This window comes from Jaculus jaculus, chromosome 11 (genome assembly GCF_020740685.1).
Source record: "Jaculus jaculus isolate mJacJac1 chromosome 11, mJacJac1.mat.Y.cur, whole genome shotgun sequence".
NCBI classification, from domain to species: domain Eukaryota; kingdom Metazoa; phylum Chordata; class Mammalia; order Rodentia; family Dipodidae; genus Jaculus; species Jaculus jaculus.
The window spans coordinates 1,415,912-1,430,963 of record NC_059112.1 but is presented as its reverse complement, the minus strand read 5'-3'; the positions used below and the strand labels follow the sequence as shown (position 1 = coordinate 1,430,963).

Below are 15,052 nucleotides of genomic sequence, written 5' to 3'. Positions count from 1 at the left end.
CAAAAAAGCAGCCAGTGCCTCTGAGGAACAATGAAGAGGTGTGCTTTCTCTCACTCCAGTAAATTCCTGGACTAGAAGGATGAAGAACCCTAAATACCATTGTCTTCAGACTTTTTTTTTCTTGTCAGCACTGAAGACATTTGGATTATCCACTTTTGTTTACGAAATAGTGCAGTAACTGCATTGTTCTTATCCTGTCAGATATTAATACAAATAAAATATCTAAGTGAGCTGTATCAATAATTTCTGCTCATACCAAGATGCCAGCAGTGGTAACCTTCCAAATGAGAGTCAAGAACATCTTAAAGAGCCCACGATGAACTAAATGAAGACACTAATGACTTTTTAAAATATTAATTGAGAAATGTATAGAGCAGGACATTTAAATAATGAACTTTAAGAAATTATGATTAAGGCAAAAGAAACAAGAAATTTGACTATAGGTAATAGTTTATAAACAACTATCTATCTCAAATAATTATATTTTGAAATATTTTTTGTTCATTTTTTATTTATGTATTTGAAAGTGACAGAGAGAGAGGGAAAGAAAGAGACAGATAGAGAGGGAATGGGCACACCAGGGCTCCCAGCCACTGCAAATGAACTCCAGACATGTGTGCCCCCTTGTGCATCTGGCTAACGTGGGTCCTGGGGATATGAGCCTTGAACCGGAGTACTTAGGCTTCACAGGCAAGTGCTTAACCGCTAAGCCATCTCTCCAGCCCTCAAATAATTATTTTTAACTGCAATATCCTAATTTACCTTAATATTAACTTTTTAGGCAAATGGTACAATTAGTTTGAAAAATACCTTATGGTTTCTCCTGTAATCATCATATATAAGATGCTGATAAGATGAAATATTTTCCCTCAAACTCACACTGTTGATCCAAAGCTTGGTTTACAAGTTACCTGGATGTTCTGCTCATTCTGCAAGTCTGCACAGCTCACTCAGCTGGGTAGACCTCAAGTCCTCAGGTGCAGTATGAGAAACACGCTGTCTGACTGATAAAATATTCCTGTTTTGCCACTCACCTTGCCTCTAACATGAGAATTTGGGTTTGACATATGTGGCCAGTGGTTGATAGTGTTCTTGTGAAGAACTATGTGCAAACAATGCTGTTACTGCTGCTATAAAAGAAAGCACATGACACACAGACATGAGAACTCCGGGAAATGGACGCCCAGGAAAAGACAGAGAAAATCATCAGACCAGCATGTATCTTTGCTACCTTAACTGATACAAAGAAACATGAACTCATCTATGAACTCAAGCTATAGCAAATAAGGACAGACATTTGATTCAAGTGTATTGATTTAAATAAACCATTTTAACCCTCATCAAGTAATTAACTGTATTTTGAAATAAACATTACATTCCAAATTGTTGCAACATTTGGACAATTGGGAAAGAGCTGCACCCTTATACTGGACGTTGGTTTCACCACAAAAGGCATGCTCCACTTGAGCTGGGAGGAAGCAACTTTCAGGGCTGTATGGGCAGTAAGGGTCAACAAGGGACCAGGGGTGTATGGGCAGTGTGGGGTCTGCTACTGAACAACTGGCTTGTGACACATTTAAGGCATTGTCAACAATGGTGTTTGCTAAGCTCCTGACTCAAAATGAAAAAAATAAAGGAAAAAAAAAACGTCTATTTTCAATGTTAACATGTTGTTTGGAAATTATGTGAGGAGTTGTCAATTTTCTGGGATTGCCATAACCAAATGCCACAGCCTGGTTAGGATAATGCTAACTAACCATTAGTGGAGGAAGCTGGGAATGAACAAGAGGGAACCTGGCAGGAGTTGGAAGTAGTATCTATTTCGCTGGATCTGGATGGTAATTTCACAGGTATGTAAAAATAAAATTTTCCTGCCATATGCTTAAGATATTTTTTTTTTACCACACGCAAGCTAAATATTAATTGAAAATTTAAAAATGTTACAAAATAAAGGAAATTAGTGTGCACAAACTAATAATAATAGTAGTTTTTGTTTCTCAAGCATATGAATATCCTATTGACCAGCAGTTATCAAGGATGGATTAATCAACATTTCCTTTAATTATTTAATATTTAAAATTTTATTTTTATTTATGTGAAAGCAGAGAGAGAGAATGGATGCACCAGGGCCTCCTGCCACTGCAAATGAACTCTAGACACATGTGTCACAGATGAGGATACCACCAGGTGAGAACCTCCCCTAGAGGACACTGCAAACATTCTATTTATCCAGCCCCCAGTGCACATGGCCTCCTAGGTCTTTGTGATTGTATCAAGGCTTCCCTATTGTTGATAGGTGGCTGGAGACTGAGGCCAGCAAGGCAGGCTCAGTGTGTGGTTGAGAACATGGACACAACGAGGAACTACTGTGGACTTCACTGAGAATTCTGAGTTAGGAAAGCAAACTTGCTTCACAAAATGAAAGTATAGAGGGCCAATGGCAGAGAGAAAGGAATGCCAGCAGGCCACATCTAAGTGCACCAATCTAACAGCAGTTTAGAACATTGGAATTAATTTGAAACATGGTTATCAAATATGATGGTTAAGTAGGTGGTAAAATATAAGTCAATCCTCTCAATAAGCTGAAATATGGACATTAGTACACTCTCCCTGGATTATGATAGTTTTCATAGTGTAGTCTAGGTGCCCTCATCTGTTTCAGATCTGGCTGGTCATCCCTGTGGTTCAAATGACTAGCACACCTTAATTCACACGATTGCTCTTAAAAAAAAAAAAAAAAAAAAAAAAAGGAAAAAGAAAACCATTAGGTCAGGACAGGCTCCCAAAATGGAGTCACCTAGGACAGCAGAAGGGCAACAGACATAAGGAAGTAGGTTATCCACATTCCTCAAGAAACCACTCAGACATTATCCCTTCCTTGCCTAACAGTGCCCCAGGTCATGGTTTCCTGCACCCGTATTTCATAAGTCACCTGCTCACTGTTCTGTTCTCACACCCTAGCTATTTGAAGTGGCTAATGTAAAGAATGACTTCTTTTCCTTCCTCACCTTCCCCCAACTGAACAAGCCCTAAAAAGCCCACTACATGAAAAACTCAGGTTGGCTGTGCTCCTCTCTCGTGAGTCAGCCCTGGCAGCTTGTGCATTTCCCAAATAAAAGCTTTCCTCTTCGCCTCAGAGTGGTTTATGTGGTCTTGGTCACTCGCAAATCTTACAAAAACTATTTATTGGATTCATGGACAAAGATCAAAGCAGATGTTGGGTTGAATATTAGAGTCTTTTCTCTGTAGATGATTTTCCTACCTCTAAAACAAAGGGATATGTCATATTCAGTTATATATGTATATGAATATGTTAAAATGTCACAGAACAGATACTAGTCCTCAGGTAAAATTGACAGATTTTTATCATTTTCCCCATTTTGGGGGCTTTCCTGCAACTTCCTGGAATGCAGCTGAGTAGCACAATGGGGCAGCCCAGAACAGAGCCCAGGAAGTAGTGAGCTGTCTGAAAGGCCAGTTGCAGGAACTCCAGGTGCAAGTCCTAGTAACTCAAAACTTTTAGTGACTCCTACTGACTTCTCCATCCCCTACCTAGGGGCAGAAGAGCTTAGTTGTCATTCATTTCCCCAAAGACCTAAAAGGGATTGGTATCTGTGCCCTAACTTAAGACAAGCATAATTGAATATTGTGGTGGTTTGAATATATGGCCCCCATATGTTCAGTATATTTATTAGCTTGTAGTTTAGGTCTGCAGCCACCTGGGCTGGAGGCAATTATCACTGGACAGATCTTAAGATGTGGTGGTGGGTTTGAGATTTCAATCTAAATATATGCAAAGTGTGCCTAGTTGGAGTTCTTGAAGTGTGCTTGGCTATGTGGCTTTTGGCTTTTACTCTTTGCCTGGTCCTTTAAAAGGAAGCCAACTTCTTCTACCATTATGGAACTTCCCCTGGATCTGTAAGCTTCAATAAAGCCCTTCCTCCATAACTGTGCCTGGAAGTTCATCTCAGCAAACCTGAGTCTGTCTGCTACAAATATGCACTGTTTTTATTTTATTTTTTTTATTTGAGAGAGAGACTGAGAGAGAGAGAGAGAGAGAATGGGCACACCAGGGCCTTCAGCCACTGCAAATGAACTCCAGATACATGTGCCACCTTGTGCATCTGGCTTACATGGGTTCTGCAGTCAAATCTGGATCTTAGGCTTTGGAGGCAAGTGCCTTAACCATTAAGCCATCTCTCCAGCCCAAAATCTTTTTTTTTTACAAAAATATGCCTAGGGGGCTGATGAGATGGCTTAACCATTAAGGCATTTGATAGCAAAGTCAAAGAACCCGGGTTCAATTCCCCAGCACCCATGTAAGCCAGATGCACAAGCTGGCACATGTGTCTGGAGTTTGCAGTGGCTGAAGGCCCTGGTGCACCCATTCTGTCTATCTTTCTTTGCCCTCTCTTTCTCTCTCAAATAAATAAATTTTTAAAAAATTTAAAAATATGTGTAGGGCTGGAGAGACAGCTTAGTAGTTAAGGCGCTTACCTGTGAAGCCTAAGGACCCAAGTTCAATTTCCCAGAACCCATGTAAGCCAGATGCACAAGGTGACACATGTGTCTGGAGTTTGTTTGCAATGGCTGGAGGTTCTAGCATACCCATTCTCTCCCTCTCTTCTTCCTCCTCTCTCTCATAAATAATAAATAAACTTAAGAAAATAAATTGTAAAAAAATTTTAAAAACTCACTGGGCATGGTGGTACACACCTTTAATCCCAGCACTTGGGAGGCAGAGGTAGGTGGATTGCCATGGGTTCGAGGCAGGCCTGAGACTACTTAGTGAGTTCCAGATCAGCCTGGACCACAGGCTGGGTCAGCCACAATTCTCAGCCTAGTCTGAGTCTCAGTTTAACACAGATCTGGCTTTATGTTGTACAGACCCAAGAAAAAACATTGAGTCATGCAAAAAACACACCTATGTTAACCATTTCAAGAGAAAGACAGATCTTTCAACCAAGCCAGGGGTTCTCTATTAGGAGAAGCAGGTTCTAAGCCTGGGTCTATCATACTTTTGCTTGTAGTCTTCATAAAACATGTTATTCTGTCACCATGCACTTGTGTCACCTGCTGTACAAAAACTAACTTGCCACCCATGTCCAAAGTATCCAAAAGACCAACAAGAATTATTAATAGATTAACTCAACTTTATTTATTAAATACCATATAGTGGTATATATATATAATTTGTAATCTCTTACTTAAATAAACCTAAATTAAAACCATCTATGACCTTAGCAAGATAATATTTATTCATTTTAAAGTGCACACACAGCAAGCCCACTGCTTCCCACCAGTACATTCACACAGTTCTCATCAGCTGTGACTGTATCATATCCTTGCAAAGACAGACTAAATAAACACACTGAAAAGAGAGATTATTTTGGTTCAATACCTTTAGTTCTGATTTGCAAAATCTTTTTAGTAGTTCTTCCAAGGTTCTAACTAAAAATGATCCCTACATCTCAGTATGTACTTAAGCAAATGATTTTTAGTTCTTTAATTCTAATGTTCACAAAGTGTCTTAATAGGTAAAAGACATAAACCATGCTAGTATATTAATAAGGTAATTGAGCCTATAGTTTCTGAAGCTGACATTTCATATGGACCTTTTCATTAAACATGGCATTGCGGGCTGGAGAGATGGCTTAGTGGTTAAATGCTTGCCTGTGAAGCCTAAGGACCCTTGGTTCGGGCTCAATCCCCCAGGACCCATGTAAGCCAGATGCACAAGGTGACGCATGCATCTGGTGTTCATTTGCAGTGGCTGGAGGCCCTGGTGTGCCCATTCTCTATCTATCTGCCTTTCTCTGTCTGTTGCTCTCAAATAAATAAAAAATAAACATTAAAAATTTTAAAAATGGCATTGAAATGAACTCACTGCCACCTGTCTTTCACTATTGATATTTTTCCATGCTGTAATCTATTGGTAATATTTTGCAAAGTAAAATAACAGCATTTTAGCATGAAACCTATTAATGCTGTTATAGTAAATGTTTGCCTTGCTAATCTAATCAAACCCTGGTCAGAGGTGAAATATTTTTAATAAAAATATTTTGTTTGTTTGCTTTTCAAGGTAGGGTCACACTCTAGCCCAGGCTGACCTGGAATTCACTATGTGGTCTCAGGCTGGCCTTGAACTCATAGTGATCCTCCTTCCCCTGCCTCCCAGTGCTGGGATGAAAGGTACGCACCTTTAATCACTATCCATATTCTTTTACAGTGGGACTGTTTCTTTTGCCTCCTTCTGTATGTCCTCCTCTTTTGAATTCCAGGTATTTATGGTCAGATTTTATTATTAAACTCCTCAGAGTAATAAAGAATTCTAGTCAAATTCTTGGGACTAAATTCTAGTAAATGGCTTTTTTTGGGGGGGGGGAACAAGCTATTAATTTGTTAAGGCAAAAACTTACACAAATTCTGATTGGTCCACTTAAAACCTATTTTCTCAAATGATAACTGCAGAACATGGTTGGAAATCCAGAAACTGAGTATATGGAGCCAAACTGGCAGACTCCTCCCATTTAAAAAGTTGTGGGCCTGTGACCTAGGAAGCAAGTGTGGAATGTGTGTAAATGATGCTGCACCTTTGTAAAAAGCTTTTAGAAGGGCCTAAGTATTTGAGGTAATGAGGAAGCAGGCACTTCTCTGGGTTCTATCCATTATCATCCTCAAACTACCAGTGGGCAAGAGTGGAGTCCTCCATATGCCTCTGCAGCTTATGTTTCAGTAGTAGTTGGCTCAGAGAGAAAGTAACCAGGATTACTTCTTCTTGCTTCCCAACTTGTATTTGTATACCTCTTTTCTCAGTGAGAAGCACAGTACCTAACTACAAGGTAGAACTATTAAATGTTCCATCTTCACTCATGTTCTAATCATGTTCTCTCACACAGGAACATCAGCACCAGAATCTCATGAATGCACAGAAATATCCAATGCCAGAGTCATTAGAAATAAAAGAATTCTCTGCCAGGTTTGCATTAGTATGGTTTTTAGAAGACTGTCAGAGACCAGATTCCCATAGCACACTGACTGAACATCAATAATAATAACAGAAACCAAAGATATAGATCTAATCATAGACAGTAGTTGCATATCACTTTAATGCCTAGAAGAAAGCTTTTTCAATGTGTTCTTACACTTAAAGAAGACATTTCTCTTACAGATCCTGGCTTTTTACATTTTATTCACTTTGTAAACCTATATACAGATAACACAAAGTTCGATGCATAAATAACATGACCTTTTATAATTTTTTTTTTGTTCACGTTTAATCCCAGAGAACTTAAATATACAACCTACTAATATCAAATACACATTCACGTAACAAGAACCATATCACTATCTTTCATCAATAGACTGGGAAGGGATAACAGTTGGGAGGCAGGAAGTACTTGCTCCATCTTCCTTTGAAATATCTGGAAGTCCGTCTTTCCTTCTTTTACAAAAGCCTTTCTTAGAAAATGCAGGTAGTTCAGAAGGAAATAATCTCTTCTTGGACATCAGTACTCCTGTTGCAAGAAGATATCATCTCAAGTGCTTAGAGCAGCATCTAAAAGCACAAGACACACCACCAAATATTTTACAAATTCTAGAAGCTGATTTCCAATGTGAACATACCTCATTTCATGCAAACACGGATTGGTTTTGATGAAACAGACTCCACATTACCTCATTTCATGCAAACACTAATTAGTTTTGATGAAACGGACTCAAGGTGGTTTTTTTTTTTTGTTTGTTTGTTTTAGGTAAAGTCTTGCTCTAGCTCAGGCTGACCTGGAATTCACTGTGTAGTCTCAGGGTGGCCTTGAACTCATGACGATACTCCTACCTCTGCCTCCCAAGTGCTGGGATTACAGGTGTGTGCCACCATGCCTGGCAAGTTTTTTAGGGCCCGTTGTTTACATACTTTATATGAATCAGTTGTTCATGGTTTACAAAAATGAACTCAAATAAAGACTTCTCATGGGGCTTTAGAAGGGCTTGTGTGATTTAAGCTTCATTCACTGTACAGTAATTTGTCTTTGATACCAAAATGTGTACAATGCTTTGGAGGGATTAACATACCAATTCCAATGACATAGTGATGAGAATGTCGTGTTTTATCACCATCATATTTTACACTGGGTTGATGGCATATTAAACAATGAATAACAGGCTTAAGGTCACAAATTATCATTCAAAAAGTTCTGATTTGGAGGGAAGGGGTGGATACTAAAATGTCACTACTTTAAAAAAAAGAAAGGAAGGGGCTGGGGAGATGACTCATTTGGTAAAATGCATGTTGCCCAAGCACGAGGTCTTGAGTTAGGGGCTCAAGCAAGCATCCACATAAAAGCAAGGTGCAGTAAAATGTACTTATAATCCCAGAGTCAGAGTGGTACAGCCAGGATCCCTAAGGCTTACTGGCTAGCTAGTGTAGCTGAGTTGGAGGGCTTCAGATTCAGTGAGAGATGCCCTGTCTCAAAAAGTAAGATGGAGAGTGATTGAGCAAGACATCCAACATTGACTTCTGGCCTCTCCACACACATGCATACACACACACACACCCATACATATGAACAATATATACATAATATACACATACAGAAAATAAACAGTGAGGCAATCATTTGGTAGAGTGTGGATTCTGCTCAACTGGGAAAGCGAGTGCCACATAATCACTAAACCAATCTTGGTTTACAAATTCACAGGGCAAAAGACTGAGGTAAATATGACTCCTTAGTGAGCACTAGCTACTCTACCTTGATTGCTGTATCCAAAAAATACAGACTGATCTACAAACAAGAAATAGCATTTCTAAGTAAAGATGCCTTCTCTAGCTCTCTGAGTCACACCTACTTCTCTGCCAGGACTTCTCAGGAATCGCCAGAGAGGCTTCATCTGAAATTCTTGAGTGCCACAAGCATTTCTCATGAAAAGTTGTACAGCTCAAAGGAGAACTCAGACCTACCCTGCTCAGAACTACGATGACTCTCAGTACTGGTGCTCCACCCGAGGCAGATCAGCCTCCGAATCCTCTGACACAGGCAATCCTGATACCTGTAAGTTAATCATCAAGCATTACAGGTTTTCAAATTCCATCAGCTTGAATATCAGACGTTTAGCTCCTCATAGCTTAAGTTGCTTTCATAGAAAAAGATGAAGAGGAGATTATTATTATTGTTGTTGTTGTTGTTGTTTGTTTTTGATTTGTTTTGTTTTGTTTTGTTGAGGTAGGGTCTCACTCTAGCCCAGGCTGACCTGGAATTCACTATGTCATCTCAGGTGGCCTTGAACTCACTGCCTCCCAAGTGCTGGGATTAAAGGCGTGTTCCACCATGCCTGGCGAGAACATTATTCTTTTAAATTCATACATATGTTTACACAAAGATTATATATAAAGTATTCTGTTTTTGTTTGAGCTCATGTAACGTAGGCTGGCATTGGACTTGCTATGTAGCCAAGAATAATAACCTTGAACTCCTGATCTTCCTGCCTCCACCTTCAAAGTGTCATAGATTACAGTTATATGCCACTACACCTGGACTAAAAACATTACAAGATACATCTGAGTCAGATGTAATACCGAAGTAGAAAGGGTGAAGTGAGAGAATCTAAGCACAAGGCCAGCTTGGACTGTACAGTGAGACACTTCTGATCTGCAATGGCCCACTATAGCCCTCCCTCCTATTTACCACAGAGCAAAGACAAACACCTGTTAGAGCCATCATATTAAGACAGTGTGGTGATTTGATTCAGGTATCCCCCATAAAACTTAGGTGTTCTGAATGCTAGGCTCCCAGCTGATGGAGATTTGGGAATTGACACCTCCTGGAGGGAGTATACCATTGGGGGCGGGTTTATGGGTGGTATAGCGTTTCTGCAAGCTAGTGTTTAACACACTGTCCTGTTGCTCTGGTCCACTTTATGTTGGCCAGGGGGTGATGACCACCCTCTGCTCAGGCCATAGTTTTCCCCTGCCATCGTGGAGCTTCCCTCTTGAGCCTATAAGTCAAAATAGACCTCTTTTTTCCAACAAGCTGCTCTTGGTTGGATGATTTCTACCAGCAACGAGAACCTGACTGCAACAGTAAAGTGGTACTGAGGAGTGGGGCTGTTGCTAGACACCTGACTGTGTGGCTTTGGCCTTTTGGAGCTGACTTTCAAGAAGAATGTGGAAAGATTTGAAACCTTGGCCTAAGAGATGCTTTGCAGTGCTGTAAGTACAGCTCCATGAACTATTCTGGTCGAAGTTGAAAGACCTGAATATAGTAAGAACTATGGACTATGTCTGGCTTATGAGGGTAAGAAAGAGCTTTACTTCAACTGGGCTAGCAGTTTGTGTGAAAAAGCATGCTGTTATGCCTTTGTCCTGAGAAGCTGTGCAGGGTTGCTTTGCGTAGAAATGAACTGGTGTGTGCAGAGGGATATGGCACAGGAAGAAAAATCTTTGGGCGAACTGCTATCCATTCAGCTACAATTGAGAGATTACAACCTTTGAGATTGGGCCAGTTGACCTGCACTGTGGCAATAGGAAGAATGTAGACTCTTTTTAAGGGGCCTGAGTGCTCAAGGAGTGTCTTGTTCTTCAAAGTCTGCTTTATTCCCCCCTGGATTAACAAACTGGCACCCTACCTGGTATTGTGGAGTATAAGAAATACAGGAAAGAGAGGGTCATTGAATTTGCAACATGGTCTTGTGTTTTGGAAATGGCCATGGGCAATGTGAAGCAGGTTTGCTGGTTGCCTGCATGGAGACCCCATGGGGCCATGAGGATGAACAGTGGCTTGCAGTAGAGACCCAGTGGAGATGTCAGGACCATGAGATGGCTGCTAAGGAAAGCTGCTGGCCCCAGATGAAGCTTTCTAAGACTGTGAGTAGCCTAGCTGAAGGGGTAGAATTGGAATACCAGAGACTTCTTGTTGGTTAGTATTATCAAGCTTGGAGACTTGTTGCTGACTAGAGTTACTGGACTTGAAGCTACAGAGTTTGATGTTTGCCCTGGTTGTTTTAAATCATAAAATACTGGCTGAATATTTCTTGGCTCTGCCCAATGCCATTTTTTGCAGTGTGAATGTTTATTCTATGTCATTATGGGTTTTTTGGAGTTATGATTTGATATTAAGGTTCACTTAAAAGATCTTGGACTATGGGGATGTATGAACATCATTGGAATTAATAAAATATGCGGGGATTTTTAAAGTTAGATGAATGCATTGCATTTTACATCATGTATGGTTATCAGTTTATGGAGGCCAGGGGAAGAATGTGGTGGTTTGATTCAGATGTCCCCCATAAACTTAGGTGTTCTGAGTTCTAGATTCCCAGCTGATAGAGATTTGGGAATTAATACCTCCTGGAAGGAGTGTATTGGGCGCAGGCCTATGGGTGTTATAGCCAGTTTCCCCAAGCCAATGTTTGGCACACTCTCCTGTTGCTCTGGTCCACTTATGTTGGCCAGGGGGTGATATCCACTCTCTGTTCATGCCATCATTTTTCTCTGCCACCATGGAGCTTTCCCTCAAGCCTGTAAACCAAAATAAACCTCTTTTTCCTACAAGCTGCTCTTGGTTGGGTGATTTCTACCAGCCATGCGAACCTGACTGCAACAGACATCAAGCAGCCATTATAAGTATGTTATATCAAGTAAAGAAAAAAAAAATCTAAGTTAATGGGCAGAAACTCTTAGCACAACCTGGGTGTGGTGGAGCATGCCTTTAATCCCAGCATTTAAGAGACAGAAGTAGGAGAATTGCCATGAGTTCAAGGCCACCCTGAGACTACGTAGTGGATTCCAGGGCAGTCTGAGCTAGAGCAAGACCCTACCTCAAAAAAAAACCTGGGGCTGAAGAAATGGCTTAACGGTTAAGGCACTTGCCTGCAAAGCCAATGGACCCCGGTTTGATTCTCCAAGACCCACATAAGCCAGATGCACAAGGGAGCACATGCATATGGAGTTCGTTTGCAGTGGCTGGAGGCCCTGGTGCACCCATTCTCTGTCTCTGTCTCTCCCTCTCTCTCTCCCCCTCTTTCTCTCTCTCAAATAAAAAATATTTTAAAAATCTTAGCACAGAAATAAAAGCTATAAGAAAAGGATCAAATTAAGATTTTAGTACTAAATAATACTACATCAAATTAAAAAGTTTAGCCGGGCGTGGTGGCGCACGCCTTTAATCCCAGCACTTGGGAGGCAGAGGTAGGAGGATCACCGTGAGTTCAAGGCCACCCTGAGACTACAGAGTTAATTCCAGGTCAGCCTGGACCAGAGTGAGACCCTACCTCGAAAAACCAAAAAAAAAAAAAAAAAAAAAGTTTAATAGCAGAATGAAGTAAATGTCATAGAACATGAAGATAGATAGATGGAAATTATATAATCTGAAGATTAGAAAGAAAAAAACATTAGGAAAAAGTGAATATAGTCTCAGAAAATGAGAAAATATCAAAAAGTCTAACAGATCTGCCACTACAATTTCAGGAGGGCTAAGGGACTAGTTCAGTGGTAGAGTGCTTAAGGCCCTTATTTCAAATTCTAGTACTGCCAAAGATAAAAATCTTAGCAGGAAAGGAGAAGAGACTAACAGAAAATTTTTTTTAAAGAAATAAAGACTGAAAACTCCCCAGATTTGGTAAAACAAATAAACTTACAGATTGAAGAAGCTTGGTCAACCTCAAACAGAATAAACTCAGAACTATGTGTTTCCTATTCAAGCTAAGGAAAATTGAAAACTAAAGATTGAATCTTAAAAGCAACTAGGGGAAAAAGCAAAGCATAATATACAGGGAATTCCTTAACAGAAATCATAAAGACAGAGGAGTAAGTGTCAGGAAGGAAAACAACTTTCTCCCCAGATTTCCATAGCCATTGAAAATACATTCCAAAGATTAAGGCAAAATGAAGTCATTCTCAAATGAAGAAAACCAAGAGAACTTTGCATCATCAGACTTGCTTTTCAGAATGCTGAAGAAAGCTTTCCAGGTTAAAGGAAAACTAGAATATAAGTAAGAAGAGAGAAGTGAGCCAGGCATGGTGGCACATGCCTTTAATCCCAGCACTCAGGAGGCAGAGGTAGGAGGATCACCGTGAGTTCGAGGCCACCCTGAGACTCCATAGTGAATTCCAGGTCAGCCTGGGCCAGAGTGAGACCTTACCTCGAAAAACCAAAAAAAAAAAAAAAAAAAAAAAAAAAAGAGGAAGAAAGGAAGAAAAAGAAGAGAGAGAGAGAACTGAAATAATAAATAGGGGAAATAAAAGCTAGGTAGAGTCTTGTCTTACAAATTGTTTAAAATATTTATAACTTTTAAGCAAAAGTATGAGGAAGGAGTATTGTGAGTTTGAGGCCAGCCTGAGGCTACACAGTGAATTCCAGATCAGCCTGGGCTAGAATGAGACCCTATCTGAAAAGCAAAATTAAAAAAAATTAAAAATTAAAAAAATATATATCTCCAAAATATTTTGTGGACAAAATTATAAAGCTATGTCCTTAAGGTTCCTATCCCTGGATAATCTAAGTTTACTGCTATGATAGGGCTTTGCATGAGGAATTAGTGTTATTTTTCACCTGACCTTAAGAGATTATCCTGGTAAAACCCAATGTAATCATGTGAGCTCTTAATAGGGGCTGAGCAAGTGAGAGAGATGAGGCAGAAAGGACAGAGATATTCAAAGTATAAGCTGGATTTGGCCACTGTTGCCAATTTGAAGATGAAGAAATTAAGCTGTCAACCCATGAAAGTTGGTGGCCTTCAGAAGCTGAGAAACACCCTCAACTGTCAGCCAGGTGCCAGCCAGTAAGGAAACAGGATCTCAGACAGACAACCACATTAGAACTAAACCCTACAACAACTGAAATGAACCTGTAAATAGATTCTCCTTAAAGCCTCCAGGAAGAAAATCTGCTCTTCTGGTCCCAGGACTCCGACCTGTAAGATTCACATGCATAGGGGCAGCTACACCTAAGCTCTTGACCCATGAAAACTGTGAGACAGTAAGTAAGCTGTTTGCAGTAATGTGTTAGCAACAGAAAACTGGCAAAAGGTGTCTGATATTCTAAATGGGGGAAAATGATGTGGTTTCTGTTGATGTAAAAGCAGAAAGATGTATTCTGAAGAGCTAAAAGAAATTATAGAAATATAGAAATATATGAAACAACACATCTTTAACATATGTAGAATGGATTGTCTTAGGGAATATCAAGGCAATAATTAACTTTACAAGAATAAAAGGAATTTAATAGTTTTACCCTTTCAAAGTTAGATTATAACTATAGGTTTAACATAGCGCAATGATACAAAGTAGTACAAAAACTATTAATATGTAAAGACCATAACTAGGTGCTACACACATGCACATACATAGACTCACACTCATTTTTAATCTACAAAAAAACGGGATGATGGTATAGCAGTTTAAAGGTACTTGTTTACAAAGCCTACCAGCCTGGGCTCAATTTCCCAGTCCCCATGTAAAACCAGACGCACAAAGTGGCACATATATCTGAAGTTCACTTGTAGTAGAAAGAGGCCCTAGTGCCCTATTCTCATTCTTTGTCTCTGTCTCTCTCTCTCTCTCTCCCTCTCCCTTTCAAAAATATTTTTTTAATGGATTACTGCTACATATAATGGCATATGCATATAATCCTAGCACGAAGGAGGCTGAGGCACAAAGATTTTGAGTTCAAACCCAGATGTATATATGCTCAATCTCAAAAACAAAAGGATGGCTGGAGAGATGGCTCAGTAGTTAAGGCACTTGCCTGGAAAGCCCAATGACCCAAGTTTGATTCCCCAGTACCTATGTAAAGCCAGATGCACAAAGTGGTGCATGCATCTGAAGTTCATTTGCAATAACTGGAAGACCTGGCAAACCCATTTTCTCTATCTGTCTCTTATCTCTCTATGCTATAAAATTATTTTTAAAAGACAAAAAATGGATTATTGCAAGTTCAGAAATGATAACATATGTATAATAAAATACTACATGTAATGAACTTAAAAAACAAAATTAAGCAAGCAAAATTTTAGGTCCCACCCAAAATTCCACCCAATTCTTAAGATCATGTGCTCC

General features: G+C 39.8%; 1 protein-coding gene across 3 annotated transcripts in view; it reads right to left on the bottom strand.

Moving 5' to 3' along the window:
• Positions 1–5,135: 5,135 nt before the first annotated feature.
• Cdkl2 (cyclin dependent kinase like 2) overlaps positions 5,136–15,052 on the bottom strand; it is a 64,181-nt gene continuing 54,264 nt past the window's right edge. For all 3 annotated transcript variants that reach the window (XM_004664876.2, XM_004664877.2, XR_006639601.1), the window contains 2 exons: positions 8,960–9,048; positions 5,136–7,558 (listed from right to left, as the gene is read on the bottom strand). In XM_004664876.2, coding sequence (XP_004664933.1) covers positions 8,983–9,048 — 66 coding nt within the window. In that variant the 3' untranslated portion in view covers positions 5,136–7,558; positions 8,960–8,982. The remainder of the gene's footprint in view (positions 7,559–8,959; positions 9,049–15,052) is intronic.